A 21,465-nucleotide genomic window follows, 5' to 3' on the forward strand; every position below is an offset into this window, starting at 1 on the left:
TCAAAGAATATACAAAAATGTCAATACCCGAGTTGTGTCAAAGGGACAGTTCACCCCAAAATAAAAAATGATGTCATCATTTATTCACCCTATAGCCTATATACATATACATAATTTTCAAATCTCGTATATAGAAGATATTTTGAGAAATGTCTCTGGTTTTTGTGTCCACACAATCAAAGTCAATGGGGCCAATGTTGTTTTGTTGTTTGTCAGAATATCTTATTTTGAGTTCTGCACGAGAAATAATGTCATACAGGTTTAAAATGACATGAATTTGAACTATTCCTTTAAGAGCATTTCAAGGGGAAAAAAACTTTTTACACGTTTTTTTTCATTGTTAGGTACTAAATAAAAAGCCCCGACTGGTCAGCCAATATACAAAAATGGCAATAGCTGAATCAGTAAAAATTTGGTTAGATAAGTTTCAATTTCAGAATCTCTTAATTTTTCACGTGACTTCAAGATATCACGAGGCGTTATCTGGGGTTAGACTGAAATGCTTAAGCACCTTTTAATAGGCTAAATTCACATTTCAATCCATTACTATTTAAGAGTATGTATAAGATATGGACAATTCAAAGGCATGCCAGGCACAAAACAAACCCCCCAAAAAACCTGAATACAAGACTCTGAAAACCCATTTATAAGCCAAAGTTTATAATACCCATTCAATTCCCTGCATACAGATGATTTGTGGTGTTTTATGAAGTTGCAAATGTAAAATGTAAAGTCCTGTGTTTGTGTGCGTACTAATGGAATTCCCAGTTAAAGGCAAAACAGCCAATTACTCATTCATTTTTAAATAGAAACATGAAGACTCAGAGCAAAGGGGTGACGCAGGGAGAATCCCACAGTCAGACTCCTGGCAGCTGCCATTTCTGCATGTTAATCCTCAAATCTCCTGTAATCAGGATGATAGCGGGGCATGCTGCAGAGCACCTGTGTAAAGATTTAGAGGGATTCTTCAGTGATCGAAGGCCCGAGTGTCCAAGTGGACTCAGAGGGCTGGGAGGAGGGGATAGGCAGTGACACTACTCTGTCCTACGAAATCAGACAGTCAACAGTTGGAATCCATAGTGAATGGACCTCTCGGACACGGCAAGAGCAATGATCTGATCACCCAGAGACAAGTGGACCAAATTAAAACTTCATCGGAGCACTTTAAATGGTGAGAAACAATGGATGTTTTATTGATTTGGTGAATAGCTTGGGAAAACTGCATAGACTAACTACTTAAGACGACATAAAAGTGATGCAAATGAGAACTGCTGGCAAATTTCTAGAAACAAGTTATATATATATTTATATATGTATATATATTTATTCTTGTGCTTTTGCTCTAATATGTGGCATTGTATTTTACAGTATATAATCAGGGCAAAATATAATTTACTACTATGAATACAATTTTATATATGTAGCCAGAATATTTCTTATAATTTTAACAAAAACGTTGTATCTTTTAGTGTAATTGTAGGTTTGGATTGCTTGGCACAGCATGTGGACTGAGATCTGGCTCTCACAGGACAGATTGTTTATATGGCACTAACAGGGAATGTTTTCCCATCTTCGCTACTTCCCAGTCTCAGCCTCACACAAACGCACACTGTGAGTCTGTCTTGCACTGGTTACACAGTGCCACCAGCAACAACGGTTAAATATAGCTGGGAAAGCACCGTGAGAGCAAATATGATCTTTTTAAATTGTATCTATTATGATATCTGTAATCTGTTTTTTATGCATGGAGCAGCTTTGACAGCAAACCTGTCATTGCATTGATTTTCATGTGACCAATGTGTCCTTTCTACATAAAAAATAGGCAAAAGAAAGAATTATAAATAGGTTGTCACATCAGTTTCTTGTTCTCAAAGCATACGTATAAATGGCAATGATGAGGTTTCTGGCTCATTTACATATTGGGCTCACCATCCTTGAAGGAGTAGTTCACTTATATATATTTTTATTCCTACTATGGAAAGTCAATGAGGGCAAATTTCCAAGTGAACTTCTTTAAGGATGGTGACCATGACACTTCAAAGGTTTTTGTTTTATCCGAAAGTGTAATTTGTTTTATTTGTTTTATTAAAACGTCCATCAGCTCTGTCCAAACTGTAAGGGTCTCACTTGTGAAATGAAACAGGACATGATATTTAAGTTGTAAAAAACAATGGGTGTTTACTTGGTATCTGTCAGCTATGACACGAGGTGTAGGAACAATTCACTCCAAAATGAAAATATTTTTATGAAGCCATGTGATAGATTTGTGTGAAGCACAGACGAAAAATATTCATTGCACTTATTGCAAATCTTGTCATCAACTTAGGTCACCATAGCTTGTTCATGAGAGTCATACAAAAAAAGCGGTGAACTTATTTCATATTAACACAACATGTAGTCTAATATTACCAAGGGAAATTCTCTTTGCTGACACAGAATCAGACACATGATACACACGCTTGACTAACAGATTTAGTTCTCTTCTGTACAATTGCTCTAGTGCAGGGGTTCCCAAACTTTTCATCCCGCGACCCCCAAAATAACAGTGCCAGGGACTCGAGACCCCCCTATCCTCGGAGGTGGGGAAAGTATACAAACATTGAGTGCAATTGTGCACCCTCCGTTGTCGTATTAACCAACATTTCATTTCGACAAATAAAAATATCCTAAACTTAAAGCCTGAAAAATGATCTGCGTGCAGATATTAATGTTTAACGTGGTGCTGTATGACTTGTTGCACCTAACCTAATGCATTTGCTAATGTGATGTAATCACTTCAGGGGTCACAATCGAGGGGGAGGAAATTCCAAAGGCTGATGGCTTTTTATTTGCATGGTTTTATTTGTAACTTTACTCATATTTTTATAATGCGTTACACTTATTGATTAAATAGGCTATTCCTAATAATAAGAAAAAAGCTTTCTGGAAATCAACTTGTGGCCTTGCGACCCCCCGGGTACCCAACCCCTACTTTGGGAACCCCTGCTCTAGTTCTTAGTTCAACATATTATTCTCATTAAAACCAACAACAGCATAAAACATGGTGCCAAAATAGATACTTTTAGTTTAGTTCGGCATGTTCTCTGTGTTGTTAACAGACCTTGTTATCAAGTTCAACATTAAACAGTTTCAGATATTTTCCGCAAGCTTGAACAAAAGTAATCGAGTTTGCTGTTTACAACTATGTGCTTTGCAAGGTCAGTTTTTAGCCAATGCAAATACTTCACTCACCTCAGAGTGCACGTTAAGAATTTATCATCCGTGTCGCGTATCAGCATCTCTCCAGCATCAGAATGCTTCAAGTTAGTGTTGCATAGTTCGTTCCTATAACGTTCAACAAAATCAATCTATTGGTTAAGTAGAAATGTTATCTTACTTGGGTGAAGAATGGGTACAAAATACGAAAAAACTGCCAAATTGATCAAATCTATGTCATTGCCTTGTAGGCTACAAAAGAGGAAGCACCAAGGATACAGAGGATATCTAGGTGCCTGTTGACTGTGTGAGTTATGGCTCGTGCTGAGGTTAACGTGATGCTGCAAGATGATCCCAACCTGGGCTCTGGTCCAGATGAGGATGCCTCGGAGCTGTCAGTTTCTGAGAATGATTCAGATTCCGGGAGCGTGCTGTCAGATGATTCGAGGCTCCCTGACTATGAGCGGGAAGATGCTAGTGGAGGCCCTGCCAACACCTTGTACCAAGCCTGTGCCAAGAACAATGCTGCAGCCCTCCGCAGAGCTCTGGAAAGGGGTGTCACAAGAGATGAAGTCATGGATCTAGACATAAATGGAAGGGTAGAGTCACACATTCATATTACTTCTCAAACATTTGAAGCAGATATTATTTGCATGACTCTAAGCTCTGACGAATCCTCTGACTATTCTCTGACAGAACTGTCTGATGTTGGCAGTCTCAAAAGGTTTTGTGGATATTGTGTTTGGACTGAACCAGTGCCCGTTTCTGGATATTAACCACCAGGATAATGATGGCAACACCGCACTCATGATCGCGGCACAAGCTGGTAAGATCTTCTTTAACACTTTACCTTGCTGTAATGATCAGCATCGATGGGTACCGTTGTGGTGGGGATGCTGGTGTACCCACAATGTTCCCTTACTAGTACTAAAGCACCTTTTAAGCAGATAAAAAACAAATATGTGGAATAAATTACAATTAACAGTATTGCTCACTATTGCAGGTTTTGTCACCATTCTTACCTACATCCTTAACTACTTCTCTGGAGTGGACATGGAGGTCAGGGACAACCGAGGCTTCACTGCAATCCTCAAAGCAGCCATGCAGGGCAGCGATGACTGTGTGGCCTCACTGGTCATGGCTGGTATGTTATTCTAGGTCAATAACAACCAGTGGCGGCTGGTGAAAAATATTCTCGGTGGGGCTGTGCCATACTTTTTTGTTTCCGTAACCATCGCAATAAAATTTAACACAAACTGCAGGACAGCAGTGCTCAGTGAAATAGTCAGTAATTATTTAATGCCAATATTAAAAAGTTGAGGCATTCGTACACAAAAACATAAACATCATGATGCACAAACACAAGCCTTTTATTTGCATTTAAACTGAACTTGTAAACAATTGACTATTTCTACATATAAGTAACATCTTTTGGAAAGGCTGTTGGTGCCATTGGTAGTAAATAGGCAACACAATATGCATGCTGTCAGAACAGAGTGGAAAGTGGACAATAACATTAAATTATTATAAAGTTTATAGGAATTCTTACACTGTATAAAGGATGTATAATATAGAAATGGATATCAAGTGGCTGAACTCAAACCTTTGACTGGAAGAATAGCATAAAGTATTTTATGATCAAACTAAATGTAACTAATTGTTAATGTGCTCCAGAACTGCAACAATTAATTGATACAAAACATATATACAGTAATATTAGCAAACACACTATTAACATTTTTTAGAGTACCATATATAACTGAATGATTTTTATGCTAAGGTCAACTATATACAAAGAAACGTGTGTGTGTGTGTGTGTGTGTGTGTGTGTGTGTGTGTGTGTGTGTGTGTGTGTGTGTGTGTGTGTGTGTGTGTGTGTGTGTGTGTGTGTGTGTGTGTGTGTGTGTGTGTGTGTGTGTGTGTGTGTGTGTGTGTGTGTGTGTGTGTGTGTGTGTGTGTGTGTGTGTGTGTGTGTGTGTGTGTGTGTGTGTGTGTGTGTGAAGCTACGGGAGAAGCCGCGCATATACTGCTTCCCTTTTTCGCTAGCCTGCTGTTTGATTGAGAGGTCAGGTTGATCTGGGCCCAGCTCTTTCACCCGAACTTTCTCCGACAAAGTTCTCCTCTCAAACGGATCTTGGAGGAGAGATTTCACCGAGTTAGGGTTGGGTCTTGGAGGAGTAACGTCCGCGCTCGCCATTGTCGTTTAGTAAAAATGGCGCCCCTAGAGCCCAGTCCTTATTTTATCAGGGCTTGGGGCGATAAAATGATCGCCCTTCTTGGATTCTATTTAAGAACGCTGATTGGCTAAATTTTATGTCATACATTCATATCTTAAATTAGCAATTGGCTTAACTGCTACATAGACCCGCCTCCTTGGGGCGCTTTCTCTATCGCCCCAGAGCTGATGAAGCGGTCAGACAGGCAGAGGAAAGGTTGCAAATATGATTTTGTATCATATTTTACATGTATTACTGGGTGCATTCCATATTTAAAACACACAAATATTGACATACTGATGTTTTTCTCATTATTATTACTATTTTTGTTTTAATTGTTTTAATTTTTTTTTTGTGGCTTAAGGGGGGCGGCGCCCTAGCGCCCTCTATTGGCCGGCCGCCACTGATAACAACAACAAAAACATTTCAAATGTTCATTTCAAATGAAATCCAACCGTTTTTTGGCTAAACGTGTGGCGGATATCTAGCTGTCTGTTATGTCAGTGTAAAAGCACTCTTGTGTTTTTATGTGGATATACTTAATGTCATATTTAATCCAGTCGCTGTTTTCCACCACTGTAGACGGGTAAACTTTCTCATTGAAACGAGTGACATTAATATAAAAAAATGTACCATGAGTGAAGGGGTTGATGCGTTCAAGACACCTCCAATTAGTGATATTTCCCACCACAAACCCGGAAGTACCGTCTGGATTTAGTATACATCAAAAATATTTTGTAACATTAAAACATACATTTTAGCAACTACTAAATCAGCAGATTTAAATCATCCCATGTATATATACATATTAACATTAAAAGAACGCCGTTCCATAAATTAATTTCGTATCCTAAATATCGTGAGGTGTCTTGCACGCACGCAGCATGACGCAATATTCAATCCCATGATGCACGGCAACCACGAATGCGCATAAATGGAAACATTTTTGTAGCAATATTCAATTAAGAATGCAATATGGCAATGCAATATGTAAAATGACAATGCATTTTTGTATCTAAATATACATTTTAAATAACTTATTATGCCGTATTAGGTGCAAAATGTGCAGCATTGAAGTGAATATTAAATATTATAATTTACATTTGTCAGTTCCTACGATAGTTTTCATATCCAATTTAAATAGATATTTATATTGCATAGATAAATAGTCTAATCTCTTTAAATTGCTAAATTTACAAAGAGCGCGCTCTCCGGGTCAAGCGTCATTGCGTCATTGCGTGAAGGCGGTGTCAGCATCGCTTGCTTGCTCGTTCGTGTTTTAAGAAGTTGGAAATGTGCGTTGTGAGCTTTTGGAAACACGCACGGCTTCAGAGCTGATAAAAGTGTTACTGTCGTTTTGGACGCGCATATTTTTAGTATAACGTTGAAATGTTGTGTACAAATTCATGTCATCGTCAACATTTTCTAGATTTGATTTGCCCCACTTTTGTAAGTTGTTCGGAGCCAGAAGCAGACAACAAAATGACATTTTAAGCACCGTGATGTTGTGACGTGACGGAAGTGCAAGCCGGTTTAAAAGACGACACCGATGTAAATTTCTGTTTGATCCTGGGATAATGTATTAGCGTTTACGGGGTGTAATGGATTATAGGTTCAATCTTGCCGGTGTAGACGTGCACTGCTTACAATTCAGTTAAACTTTTTAGATCTTCAATGAATAGCTTCTTATTTAGATTCCATGCAAATGTTTTGCCCTGTTAAAGTTACACGAAATTTGTTTGGTTATAATTACAACGTAATCACTATGCAGTAGAGTGTAAGCTATACCTCAAGCGGCCACTAGGTGGGGCAATAATAATTGTTTTCCCATTTCTAGTCCACTAACACATACAGTTAGATCCATACATATTTACGTTTGGAAAATAATGAAGACATTCTATTACCTGCGAATTTTTTTTGGTAAGTGACCTTTGCTGTATGCTGTAAGGAGAACACGCACTTGAGCTTAGACTATTTGTGCAAAACTGTTTCAGAGATTCAAAAAGCATCAGAAGTGCACAGATGTAAAACTGTACATTGAATGTGTATTCATTTAATATTATAACATTTTAATACTTAAGAAGTTCTAGATTGTCAATATGGCGTCAAGCGTTTGCTCTCCAGTGTAGCCTATACATTCTTTTTTTCTGAAGCAATGTTGTTCACACTTCCTGTATGCCTCTCTTTTGCTAGGGTCAGACATAAATGTAGTGGATGCTGCAAGGGGGAAGGATATGCAAGAATGGGCCATGAAGACAGGTCGCTTTAACACATTAAACAGGCTTAGACGACTGAACAGCAGACCACGTGCAGAACAATTCTGTGAGACGTATGTCCCAGAGTGGCCAGAACTGAAGGAACTTGTAGCCAAAGCCACGGCCGCAAGAAACACAGGGCGGAAAGTCGCCCATCGCCTGAAATCAACTTTCACTTTCAGCTTTCCACATGACCCCCAGGACAATGGCGTCATGGATCATATGGTGCGTATCACCACAAGCATCCACAGTCCTTTGGTGGTCACAGGATGTCGTCCTCTGTGCCCCACCAGTCCGCCGGAGATTGGTAAGAGACGCCTGCCTGTGCCTGATTTGATGCAGATGCACCCAGAAAAAGAGCTGGAGACACGTGCGATTCAGCACAGCAATGGCTTTATACCTGCATCAACCACCTCCGCCTCTTCTTCCTCACTGGCCTCATGCTGCTCTGACTCAGTGCGGAGAGGCAGCATGCTCTCTTTGGCCTCCAGTGGCATCCGCAAGTTTGTCCCACGCATGGCAAAACGCAATAGCGTGTTCCCTGCTGGCTGCATCCCCCAAATCAAGGTGACAAAGTCTGGGGAACCAACACCAAAGAAGGAGAAGAAGAAGAAGAAGAAGAAATCCAAAGGTCACTTAGAGCCACCGGTATGGAAGTACAAGGAAGCCAAAGAAGAGAAGAAGCGAGAGAAAAAACTGTTGGAAAAAGAAAAGGCAGAAAAAGAAAAGACTGATAAGAAGGTTAAGAAGAGTAAAAATACGTGAACTGCCTAAAGATTATTCCCATGATATTTCAGCTGTCAGACTCATTTGCCATCCATATAGATCTTTAAGATCTTGTCCTAGGTGTTTAATGAGAAGGGACAAAGTCGAGTGTGGATGGATATTTCCCTCACTGTTGTTTTTCATTATTGTATGTACTGTTTCACTGAACTAAGTAGCCAATAGAACTAAGCATCTACGATGACAACATTGTTCATGTTACAGGACAATCTTTACAAGTTCAATTTTTTCTAAACTAAAGCAATGCGTCTGTACATGCAATTACTTATTTTAATGTGATCTATCATGGAAATGTTACTCAGGGAAGACAAAATCATCTTTTACTGTGTGTACAGTATTATTGCGGGTACTAAACCAACTTCGCAAAATCTGTCACATTCCTATATGCAAAAAAGAATTAACTCACGAAAGGACAAAATGTTATACATTCCCCTATAAGGAGGTACCTTTGCACTGACCAAAATGTTGTAATGTATGTTTGTAAGTCTGTATTATTTTCGGTTACCTATAGAAAATGTAAGATATTTATTAAAGTGTTATTTATATGAAGGGCTATGATGTTTTTGATTTTTGAAAATTAGGTTCTATATTATCTATATACTGATGATTTTGATTGTAAACCAATCAATATAAGCTTGTTAAAGCAAGGCTATAATTGGAGCCATAAGGTCGAAATACAAAATAGGACTTGTGGTTTAGCAAAGTAATCCACTCATTATGCCCTTTTTACGTAACTGGTAAGATCTGTACCTTGACAGAAGGTGAGATAAGGCTAAGACATGCACAAAAATAACCTTCTTTGCAAATTATTTGCAAAACTTTAGCAGTATTATGAATTTTAGTTTTTGGTTGTGCAGAAGGAGTTCTACACAAAACTCAAGTGAAATCAAGTGAAATGTCTTGCTTGATTTTAAATCTTATGATCAGAAGGCATATATATATATATATATATATATATATATATATATATATAAATGTCTGAGTTTTATAGTAAGAAATATAATTGATTAGTTTATTTCAAAGTTTAAAATTAAATTTTATTTAAAATATATTTTGACTGAATAATGAAGAAAAAGCCATCCATAAGAGACCAGCATTGATCCTTAAAAATAATTTGAAAAGGAGAATAAGGCCTCAAGAAGCAATTTAAATGGCAGGAGAATGTTTCATGTCACAAGGCAAAAGTTGATTACTCTGAAGATGACAACATCTTATTTCATTTATTTTATGTAACATCATTTATTTTAACAAAATTGTTTCATTAGCATTCTAAAATGTGCAAAAACAATGAGCAAGTGACCCTAAAGATTAATTCAATTGTATAACTCACAGAGTCCAGAGCACTTATACAGCCATAAATAAATTTTAGACCTAGTTTTTTTATCCCTGTAGTTGAGGAAGCAAGCATTTATTAATTTATGAAACATTTATTATTTGCCTGAATTAAATAGTAAATTATGATGTTTATTTGTTTATTATGAGTAGTAAAAAAAGAAGTGCTGTGACATATATTTCACATAATTGCCTCACAAAAAGGGGTTTCCATCAGTCACAATGAAACAGTTAGCTTGTGTTAGAACAGAATGAGAACTAAATATTCTGAGAAAAGACAGACTCTTAGAATCATATCATGGGAACAGGAAAAATGAATACCGTTTAAAACACAATTCTCCCTCTACTCCACTCAGATCTGAGGAGTACCAGCTGTGTCTGAAAACAGCAGCCAAATGAGAAAAAACATTCTTATGTGTTTTGCTTATGATGTGGTTTATCTTGAAAGCTATCTGTGTTTTGTTGTAACGAACAAGAGAACATTATTTCCGTTTCGACCGTCTGTGAGAGAAGTTATTTAGGCCTACCCAATGGAAACGCAAAGAAGTTCAAAAGTGGTTTTCTTTCGAAGCTCAGGAGATCTATTAACATACAATTGGAGTCATGAAATCACAGTTCATCAGATAAATTGGTTGTAAATGAATTTGACTATCACTGTTCATCTTGTAGTCTCTTGATTTAAAACAGTGGTGGTAAATTTATGTTCGGAATATTTCTAAAAAAGACACTGGTGGCCTACCAATCTGAGACTCCTCTTTGCCTCATTCAACTATATGGAAGGTTTCAGGCTTGTTTGGTAGATGTCACAATAACCCGCCTTGAGCAATGTCCCAACTGTCCATCTGTGTTCAATCTCCTTTAAAACCACAAACTCATAAAAGAGCCTCAAGAGGGATACTAATCACTGATTGGTTATTTTAATGTTACTCTAATTCATACAACTTTTGAAAACAGTCCCCTTGCCAGAGTAACTTTCTTGCATTCTTGGTTATCAGCCCAGATCTTTGGTATCACCCAAATAAATACGCACGAGCACTGTCGTACCATAGGGTAACTTTTGGAAACGTTTGAACTAAAACAATATTTGTCATTGAATACCACACACTGAGACAACGCTTACAAAAGCGATGTGCAAAAAAAGAATCCCCTTTGAAGTTCTGCTCACAACTAGCCATATGAAAAACAACAGTTGTGGAAAAAACGAAAGGTTCGCGAGCAACAGGAAAACAGCTATGAAAGCGCATTTCTGGCGAACCCGGGCACAGACAATGAGGGGTGGGACAAATGGGTATATTTCTGTAACTGCGTAATCCAACCCTTAAATCAGCGACATGTTTGCTTTAGACTTATCGAGATAAAGTCTAAAGAATTTGATTTGGGAGTGTTTATTTCCAAGCGGAAGATGACCGTTTCTTCTCCGAGAGCCACTTACTTGTTTTCGGTTTATCAGCAGAAGATTTGACTGGAGATATAACCACAGCCCGATCTACGCAAGAGGGATTAGGAAATAACATTTCGTATTGCGAGTGCGGTGAGGACGAATGAATTGACCATACAGTATACAGTGGGAAATGTCAGGACGCGGAAAAGTTAAGGACCCGTCACATCTGGATATGACTTGCGCGTGCGTGCGTCGCTGATTTTTGTATATTCGCGGAATCGCGGTCATAAGATTTTAGATATGTTTAACTATGGAAGAAATGAGAGGATACATTGAAAACAGATGAAGTTTGATCAGCTGGATCTGTAAGTGAACGCAAAAGGAAAAACAGGTAGGCTAAGTCACTTATTTAAGTTTTCAAATCACTACTTTGATTCATTGGTGTCAATAATTTGAATGGAAACAGATGGCATTTTATCAGTAAAAGCTGCTTTATGAAATGATCTTCTACTTTAAAGGGTCATGGATAACTGGTCATTGCAAATGTTACCCTTGTTTGCTTTATTTATTTATTAAAGCATCAAAGTGTGCCGAAAAAAATCTATAGCATCTAGACTTTTTTATTTTACCTGATTGTGGAAGGAGCTCTAGCCACTGGTTTTATTTATTGGTTTGTCAAACTGATTGAAAATGTTGTAACTCAGAATAAACAAAAAGTAATATTAATTATTTTATCATTATCGTATCCCCTATCTTTGCACAAAAGACACAGTTTACAGGAATCCCTTTTACATTCAACAGGCAGGGACGTGAAACCACATTAAAGTTTAATTTCAATCTCACCATGATCTCAATCTTTGACATGACTGTACTTGTTCAATAATAAAGATATCAAGGTTATATTTTCACAAAATGTTCTTTACATTATAGTTTTAAGTGGAAAACAGTGAATCACCCAAAAATGACTTTAGATGTGTTTCACGGGCAGGGGTGAAATGCTGGTGTTCACTAAAACATTCCTTTCTAACTGCATTCAAAACGGACAAGTTACTACAGCTGCAAGATGGTACCTGAGATATGCAGCCAAATACTGAATGTCCTTTTTACAATTTCACTTTATTCTGCATTAGATATATGCAGAGTCACCATATGTATTTATATGGGAAGTTGAAACGTTCTGCAGCGTGACCGTGTGGCATTTTTATTATTTTGGTGACATAAAATGCAAAAGTGATTCAGCTAGAAGATCTAAAAAATAGCACAAACACATTTCCTTCCAGTTCAGAGAGTATGTGCTGAGAAAAGTGGAAGCAGAATTATAAGTGTACTTTTCGTTCTCATTAGACTTTTGAGAGAGATCTGCTGACAAGCGGGATGTTGAAACAGGACTTACATTTCATAGTCTTCTTAATCTCTGATTCAAGGCACTGACGCTATTTGATATGAGAATCATCCTGGCACCCTTGAATCAAAGATCTGCATTTCCACATGGGTGGGGTTGTTTTCCTTCATAAACGTGGCCTATACCCATACGGCAATTACCCATTTTTTGTGCAATGAGCCTCCGTGACAAAGTTGTTTACACTAGCCCACCGGCACTTAAATTGGCAGGCTTAAATGGATTTCTTAAAAGGCTACCGCACAGACGAAGTGACTTCTGGAATTGGCATGTATATGTGTCTATATAAACAATAGGTCATTCGTAAATGTGAATGTGTGTGTGCTCGTGCGACCCCCGACTTAAATTTTTTTGTTTGAGATAATTACAAGTGTAACAGATTAGACTGACAAGCTGACATATATGCATTAAGATAACTTACAAGTTGTATGTGTATGATATTGTTTTAGGAAGAGAAGGCTCTGTTCACCGATCTGTTTCAAAACATCATAGCTGATTATTTTTTCCATGACATCACGCAAGTAAACAGTGTACATATTTAATGATAGTGTTGGGGAGACACCATCTGTTGCATAAATGCATTTTTAATGCATGAATTTGATTCCATTTCCTGCTTAAAATAAACCCATGTGGTATCAGGAACGTGGTATATCTTTTTTCAAAACATCTCAAAATCTCTTCTTGGGTATTTTTGGAAATACTAGCTGGTCTCAAGATAACTTTTGGTGAATGGGAATGGAAATTTACCTGAAAGTATCCGAATACTGTATGTTTTAATCATTTTACATCTTAAAAAGGTTTCTTTAAAACGTATACAAAAATAATGTTTATTTTGTTATATAATGCAATGACATATATATATATATGCACCATAAAAATGATCAACCATTTAGAGCCGATGTACAGTATTTGTCATTTTCAGATTCTTAAATTTTTCCAAGTTAAAAGTGGCTTGAAATCCAGGCCAACAAATTGCGTGTTTTCCATCATCATATAATTAAGTTTTCACACAGCCATTGTGCTTGCGTGACCGGGCGACTTCCAGGCCTAGAGGAACAAGCAATCCGGAGTCTCTGGACGGCTAGCCGGGTGCGGCCTCTGAATGGCAGGAAGTATAGCCATCAATATTTACTCTGCATGTGCAGCAGCCAGAGTGTCTGCGAGGACCAGTGGTACAGAGAAAAGCGAGGCAGAGTGGAGCTGCTTTCACTAAAGTCCTCTCCCACCCACTCAGACAATAATTGCAGCACAGACAGACTGACTGGCCCTGACCATTTGTCGTTCTTTAACTCATAACTTCCTTTGGTGTGGACTGAGATTATCGAACCTCCTTTTTCCAATAAGAGCTCTTTTGTTGTGAGACTCCAAGACATTATAGTGCAACATGTTGTTGTATGATTGCAGTATGGAACGGTGCCTTGTAAATGCCCAATCAGAAAAGGATGTTTAATTCTGTATTCCTTTTTTCTTAGAGATGAAGTCTGCCGAGGTGTTTGCAGTCCTGTCTGTTTTGGTAAATTCTGGTATCTGTTCGCTGTGTTATGATCCAGCCGATTTGAGTAAAGGTACAGTGTTTTTTTCATTGTGTCCCAGTTTAATTTGCAAACTGTATGTACATTGAATCAGAGATTTGTTTTTCATAAGCAGTGAGACAATAAGCCAGAGGAAGTTGTGTCTTCCTGCTTTGTCAAGACAGCTGTGTTTGTCTGGACACCTTTTTAAAAGGCCTTATCACAGTAGTATATTGACTTTCAGTCCTATATCACACTTTACATTTCAACCTCACTTTCTTCTCAACAGACAACGTGGTGCCATTACAGTGTGCATGTGAGAACGTTTTTGACTGTGATAACAACACCTGCTGGGGCAATTACTGCTACCACACTTTGAACAATGAGGTAGAAAAGAGAGGCTGTTTTCAAACCTTCGAGCAGTGCCATGTGCCTAAAATTGACGGACTCTATTGTAAATGCTGCTTCACACACTTCTGCAATGAAAAATCCCAACTACCTGCAAAAGGTAAGTAAGTGTACAAAGAAACAACCCTGCGGTGCATTTTAATGACGTTTGACGTGGATAGAGCTAGATACATAAACCAGCAACCCTTACAAAAATAGGTATAGGCAAGTTAATTTTATTAAGTATACATAAGGAAAGTTTCATTCTAATTCTAAGGTAATCAAAATATAATGCTTCATTATGTGAGGTCTTTATACACCTCTGAACACATAGTTATGTATAGTATATTGCATTTCTGTCAATTGATCGTGCTAAATATTACACATTGGGCCTTTAAGTATATTAAGTACTTAAGTGTGAAAGTATACAATCTTTTTGTTTAAAACAAGCATACTAATAGCACACTTGAATAAACTTAAACTTGGTCTAAACAAAAAATATTTTTAGGACAATTATGTCATGGGGCAGTTTACTTTTATTATAAATTCACACAGAGCCATTTGGCTTTGCGTCACATAACCATCTATTGAGGTTTTGTTGCTGCCCTCTAGTGCTGGATTCACAGTAAAATAAAACATTTAGTACTCTTCAACACATAATTTGTATTTATCAATTTTACAAAGGCCTGTTAAAACGACGGTTGTCCTAGGTGACACAAATATAAACATTGAATTGAGCCAATTGAGAAAAATACAAAAAACAAAGTCACCAAGATTTTAGTTGGGCTCTGAATTTTATATAGATTTTATATATACCAGTTGCATTGATAAGAACTTATGTCACCTCGTAAAATCACATATCATGCAGTTAAACACCACTGTCATTTCAGATCCTGTACAGGAGAAATCTATGGTTCTGTTGGTGGGAGTGCCTGTGTTGGTGCTTGTTGTAATGTCTATGGCGGCCTGTGGGCTTGTAGTGTGGCTGCGTACAAAACGACAGCACCACGTACTGGTGGAACATAAAACCCCCATGATCAAAGTCCCTATTGGGGGAGACCCTACTTACGGGGTAAGAGACCTGAGAGGCTCAGACCTGTTATTGTATTCCATGCACAATGTGTTTGACTGATGTTGCAATCCTTAATTCATTCTAACTGTTATTCGCGAATCACAATATATCTTGATCTGATGTTTGTTGTTCTATAAATCCTGTTAAAAATCCACACAGAAAGCCTAAATCTCTTTGGTATCGTCCTTTAAAATTTAATTCATAAATTCCGTAAAAAAATGTGAGCTATGATAAAGACTCTGTAAAAATAGTATGGCAGTAGCTGTGTATAATGTTTTAGCTTTAACAATGGTCAAAAAACGTATAATTTTATATTTTCAGGATATTTTTGATGAGTTTTGTACGTCGGGAAGTGGCACTGGGCTGCCTTACTTGGTGCAGATGACCATGGCACGACAGATCTCTCTGGTTGAATGTGTAGGTGAGTGAAATGTTTATTTCTCATTCACTAAACTTTTAGAAAATAACCCTGCAACAATGCATTGATCATTGCTACACTTTATTATACTAAACTAGGTCTTGTTTCATTATTAACATTTCCCCCTGAATGCTTCTGACAGGTAAAGGACGTTACGGAGAAGTGTGGAGAGGTACCTGGATGGGAGAGAGTGTAGCTGTTAAGATCTTTTCCTCTCGTGATGAACAGTCCTGGTTTCGAGAAACTGAGATCTACAACACCGTCCAACTGAGGCATGAAAACATCTTGGGTAAGTACCACCCACAGTGTGCATTTTTTCATAGTTGTGTGGGAAGAAATCATTTGGAGAGTACTTTTACAAACATAATAAGTTCTGGCTTGCCGAAACATCACCCCATTATGCAACTTTTGATTAAAATGTAATATCGGTCTCTCTCGCTCTCACACATACACTTTTTTTCTCATCATCAGTTTTCATAGCATCAGACATGACATCGAAAAACTCCAGCACTCAGCTGTGGCTGGTCACACACTTCCATGAATTGGGCTCTCTGTATGATTTCCTGCAGTACAGCACGCTGGACCCGGAAGGTTGCCTGCGCATGTGCCTATCCATAGCCAGTGGCCTGGTGCACCTCCACACTGAGATACTGGGCACGCAGGGCAAACCAGCCATCGCACACAGAGACCTGAAGAGCCGCAACATTCTGGTGAAGAGAAATGGACAGTGCTGCATTGCTGACCTGGGTGAGAAAGTAGATCTTAAAGTCTTAAACGTATAGTTCACCCGAAAATGTAAAAAAATCACTCAACGTCATGTCTTCTTGTATGACTTTTGCTCTTTGATGGAACATAAAAAAAGCTATTTTAAAGAATGTTGGTAATCGAACAACATTGGCCCCCTTTTACTTCCATTCTAAGGACACAAAACCACAGAGACATTTCTTAAAATATGATTTGACTAAAACCCTAGCAGCCATTTAGCCACACATAGCAAGCACCCTAAACACTACTTCAACCCTGTATCAACACATTAAAAACAACTCAGAACACATCATTTTTATTTGTTCTACATGTATGTTTGTTTTTAAACCTTAGGTCTTGCTGTCATTCACTCTCAATCGAATGACTATCTGGATGTCGGCAATAACCCAAGAGTGGGCACCAAGCGTTATATGGCACCTGAGGTTTTGGACGAGAATATTCGTGTTAACGTTTTTGAGTCCTATAAACAAACCGACATATGGGCTCTGGGTCTTGTCCTGTGGGAGATAACTCGTCGAACTGTTGTAAATGGTAAGACAAAATAATAACTCGATTTCATGATGGCACTGCTCCCATTCTCTGCTCTTCTTACTTTAATATATCAATTATGCCTCCAAAAAAACACATTGATATCAAACATGTTGATAAGACTGAGGACTTTAGTGCACCAAAATAGTTGTTTATGAAGAACCCCCAGCTAAGTAATTCTAAGTAATGAAGATTTAAGTGAAATTTTAAGCTTGTTATGAAAGTTATTTCACAGCTGGATCTCAATATTTTGTTCAAACTTTTTTCTGTTGCTAGGCAACTATCCTCAGCCGGTTCATAATAGATTTATCTGCTTATTTCTCACATACGTTTCTTCGTTTTACTTCTCCCCTCAATTCCTCCCCCATTTTTTTCTGTGTGTGTCTGCCTCCTCTATCCACCTACGATTAGCGGTCCAGTAATTATAAACAATCTTATCTGGTGTCAGCACTCCCTTTCATAAAGACCAGATGGGGTCTCTCTGTTTCTCTCTCTCACACACACACACACACACTTTTAAACCAACTTGAAACCGGTCCTTTTCATGCATGTATGGTGATAGTGACTCAGCTTGCTGTCATTTTGAACTGTACATCGGTCTTGTTGCAACCTTGCATAGTTTATCCTGGCTTTCAAGGTTGATGTTATACCCATGTTGCAATCGGACTTTTACTAGCCTTCACCAAATAACAAATTAATCCCCCCCAAAAATAATTTGACACATGGGCTTTGGGGTCACATTGCTCAGTTTATTTTACAAAGCTTTGCTCTCGACAGCTTTCCACCAATAATGCCAGTTGCCATAAGCACATGTAGGCCTTCTGGAGAATGTCCAACCTCCCTCAATATTCAAACCACACTTTCAAAAGATATGGTCAGAACAGACTCCTAGTCTACATCCACATTATTTTCAGTGAAAAGACGAATGTGATGTCAGCGAATATTGAGCGAATCTGTGGTCTCCTCAGGGATTGTGGAGGAGTACAGACTGCCATTCTTTGACATGGTGCCCTCTGACCCCAGCTTCGAGGAGATGAAGAAAGTGGTGTGCGTTGACCAGCAAAGGCCAAGTCTACACAATCGACTACACTCTCATCCGGTAAGATAGACACGGACCTCATGCTTAAGACTTGGACTCCAGTCAGACATTAGACAAGGCTTTGCTTTGACAGCCGCAATCTGCAGCAATTTGTTAGGAAAGCAATAAATGTTAATGTGTGTGGGACAAAAAAATTATATCAATCTATGATGTCACTGAAAATAATCTTTGATTTTGTGTCAGTGGCATATTTGTTGTACATGAACACAGTAAATGATACTTTAGGATGATATTTTTTCATCATTAACTTGATCAGTGTTGCCCAAACTTTACACATAAATAGTTCACGTAAATACTCCAGTACCCCAGTTTGGAAACCACTGACCTAGATACAGGAAATCAGTTATTGTTGCAGCTAGTTTAGTAGCATGTTTTTCTTTCCCAGTGATCTGTTACAAAAACCTGTGTGTCCTTATTTTAGAAGTTACATAAAGTTGGCCAATCAAATTGGAACTAGCTGTTTCACCCAGCACTTTTTGCGTGCCGTATGCCTCAGACAGTCAGGAAACAGACAGTGGGCGGTGCTTGTGTGGCGTCTGAGCCCGAGTCAAGCATGCTGCTTCATCAGCAACATTAAAGAAGGAAAAAAGAGTCTAGACGCTGGAGTTGTTGTTAGATGCCCTTCAAAAATTATTTTCCCTTGAAGTCCATATCTGTGGTTGTTAGACACATTAGACTTTTTAAAGTCTGACACATAAACACACGCTTCCTCCTACAAAACATCAGTTTTCAAAAACTGTTTTACACGTTTTACAGATATGATATTATTGTTTGTTTGTCAGAAGTTGGTCCATTTTAATTTGGGTGTACAGTTAAATCCATCGGAAATCTGGTTTGCTTCTTTGTTATTGTTGTTATTGTAGTCAGCTATATTCTCATAAACACACAACCAAGAGAAACAGAAAACCAGTAGAAAACATGACAAATTAAATGATTATTTCCTTTTTCTTTGTTTTTCTGTCAAGATCCTGTCCGCAATTGCCAAGATTATGAAAGAGTGCTGGTTCCATAGCCCTTCAGCTCGGCTTACCGCACTGCGTGTGCGCAAGACCATCTCTAAATTCGACCAGGACAATGACTACGATATTGACAAGCTTAAGCTGGATCTCTAATAAACCTCCCACCATGCAATACCAATTTCAACGTTCATTTCAACCAGACCCACATTGCATATTATTCATCCAAATACTTATATTCTCTCTTAATGTGCCTTTCAAAATTTTATATGGTTATGTCTTAATCTGAACAGGGTTTATCTTCTATTGACAATGACTCACTGTGGCAAGTTGAGCCCATAACGGCTATTTAATATTTCCTGTGGAATGTATCCACACGACTTCCCATCTAGGACAACCTGCATAGTTAAATACAGAGATTCATCCGTTACTGAAAGTAAAACAGGGCTGTCAATATATAAATATATATTTTTTTGTAAATTGAGAAGGTTTTGTTATGTTTTAAAGGTTTTCTCCCGACAGGATGTGGGTCATTCTGGATTTCCTAACTGCAGGGCTTCCTGAAAATTGAACTTCCTGGACATTACTCTTAACTTGGAAGGCTGGCACAAGCTTTAGACTGTTTGTTGAAGTTTGTCTAGCTGATTTTCGGTCCTATTAAGGACTATTTATTGGGTCATTTTTTTAAATTAGAATGAAACATAACTGCTATACATCTTGCACCATAAAAGTATTAAATCAGAGGAGATATTACAGTAATGTACTGTTTTCTACAAGATGTAATGAAATCACCAGTTAGCTATGCTTTTTCTTTTTTTACAACTAAAATGTATAATATATTTGCTGTTTGAAATTATCATCATCATTGAAAATGTGTATACAAGTTATTTTGCACACAACTATTGTCTATTATTATTTTCACTCCAAAAATTATATATTGTAAAGTTTAATAATAAAACATTAGAATATTGACGCAGGTTTTGAAAATGATTTTAATGTTCTTTAATAATTCAATTCAGTAGTTTGTCCACTAGAGGGCGTCGTTCATTGCAATTTTACTCGGGTCTTGCTTTCTTACTGCCTTTTTCATGCTGATCTTGGTGTGCCAATGTTCTGGTTAATGAATACAACATCATTTTGTTAGAATTAAAGTTAAAATAAGACATCTGTTTTCTCTGGCCACAGTAATTATTGTGATAAATCTTGCAATTGTTACTCAGTACAAGACCTTCTAAATGACCCGATTACCCTTGGGAACCACCAAGACACACCTCGGTGTTGTTGAACAACATTTTACATGTACAATACAGAATTCATCCTTCACGCTCATGTTTCAGACAGACCTATATTTACCCACACAAACAGATATCTCACATATCTTATTCAATGAAATGAGACTGCCAAATGGGTGTCTTTCCTATATAAATCCCTTCCTACACTCACTGACACACACACAGAGGAGGCCAAAAGAGCAGATGCCTCACTGATTGATATAAGATGCTTATCTTGTGTTTTTTCCGAGCCAACGTTTCCCTTTAGTGAAGCTTGTCTGTCTTGCTGTCAGACTGCATGGTTCAAGTGAGAGAAGGGGCATTGATTTCTGTCTGCCTGTTTATCTATATCTGTGCCTCTGTATATCCATCTGCGGTAAAACACAGAGGGGCTTTGCTGGAGATAATTCCCCAGTACAGCCCCACTTTGCCTGTCCAGTCAGATGAAGAGAGGGTTATTTTTAACAGAGCACGGGAGCTGAGTATCAATAGCCTGCCCGGCACATAAGAGCTTGGTCAGTATCGTTTCTAAGGCCAGTAATTTAACTGTTTTTGCATATTTAATAAAAAAAGTTACCTTTTAAAATGCTGTTTGATTATTAAATGGCTGTGGAGAAAATGAAAGGGGAAATATTGCCAAGCAATCCAGCAAATAAAGTGTATACCCTCTGTCATGTGGGAAATGTCTTATTGGGCAATTCATCTGTGATGAAATAGTGGGATTATAACACCTAGTCCTATTAAGCAAATCTGAATCAGTCAGGTCAGATAATAATAAAAAAGCATGTTTAAGTAGCTGTGATGCTACTTGTGTTTGATTTTTAACTAATTTATTGGAGAGGCCAGGCCTCAAAAACTTCCCATCTTTTACACTTATACCCACATTGAGCTGCATCA

The 21,465-nt window shown here is 38.0% G+C and overlaps 2 protein-coding genes across 3 annotated transcripts; both read left to right on the forward strand.

The window, feature by feature from the left end:
- Positions 1-933: 933 nt before the first annotated feature.
- ankrd33aa (ankyrin repeat domain 33Aa) lies at positions 934-9,001 on the forward strand. 2 transcript variants are annotated; one of them, XM_079477552.1, is made up of 6 exons: positions 964-1,171; positions 1,470-1,611; positions 3,447-3,794; positions 3,892-4,021; positions 4,199-4,339; positions 7,605-9,001. In XM_079477552.1, exons 3-6 carry the CDS (start codon positions 3,510-3,512, stop codon positions 8,429-8,431), a joined length of 1,383 nt encoding a protein of 460 aa, XP_079333678.1. In that variant the 5' UTR covers positions 964-1,171; positions 1,470-1,611; positions 3,447-3,509; the 3' UTR covers positions 8,432-9,001. The 2 variants fall into 2 exon arrangements, with proteins under 2 accessions (XP_079333679.1, XP_079333678.1); XM_079477553.1 differs by lacking the exon at positions 1,470-1,611 and having other exon boundaries at positions 934-1,171.
- Positions 9,002-10,944: 1,943 nt separating this feature from the next.
- On the forward strand, positions 10,945-21,238 carry acvrl1 (activin A receptor like type 1). The gene is made up of 10 exons (XM_079478533.1): positions 10,945-11,553; positions 14,034-14,126; positions 14,362-14,580; positions 15,350-15,531; positions 15,853-15,952; positions 16,092-16,238; positions 16,421-16,696; positions 17,048-17,245; positions 18,211-18,341; positions 19,307-21,238. The coding sequence occupies exons 2-10, from the start codon at positions 14,036-14,038 to the stop codon at positions 19,451-19,453; spliced, it is 1,491 nt and encodes a 496-aa protein (XP_079334659.1). The 5' UTR covers positions 10,945-11,553; positions 14,034-14,035; the 3' UTR covers positions 19,454-21,238.
- Positions 21,239-21,465: the final 227 nt, after the last annotated feature.

This window comes from Barbatula barbatula (genome assembly GCF_947034865.1).
Source record: "Barbatula barbatula genome assembly, chromosome: 17".
NCBI classification, from domain to species: domain Eukaryota; kingdom Metazoa; phylum Chordata; class Actinopteri; order Cypriniformes; family Nemacheilidae; genus Barbatula; species Barbatula barbatula.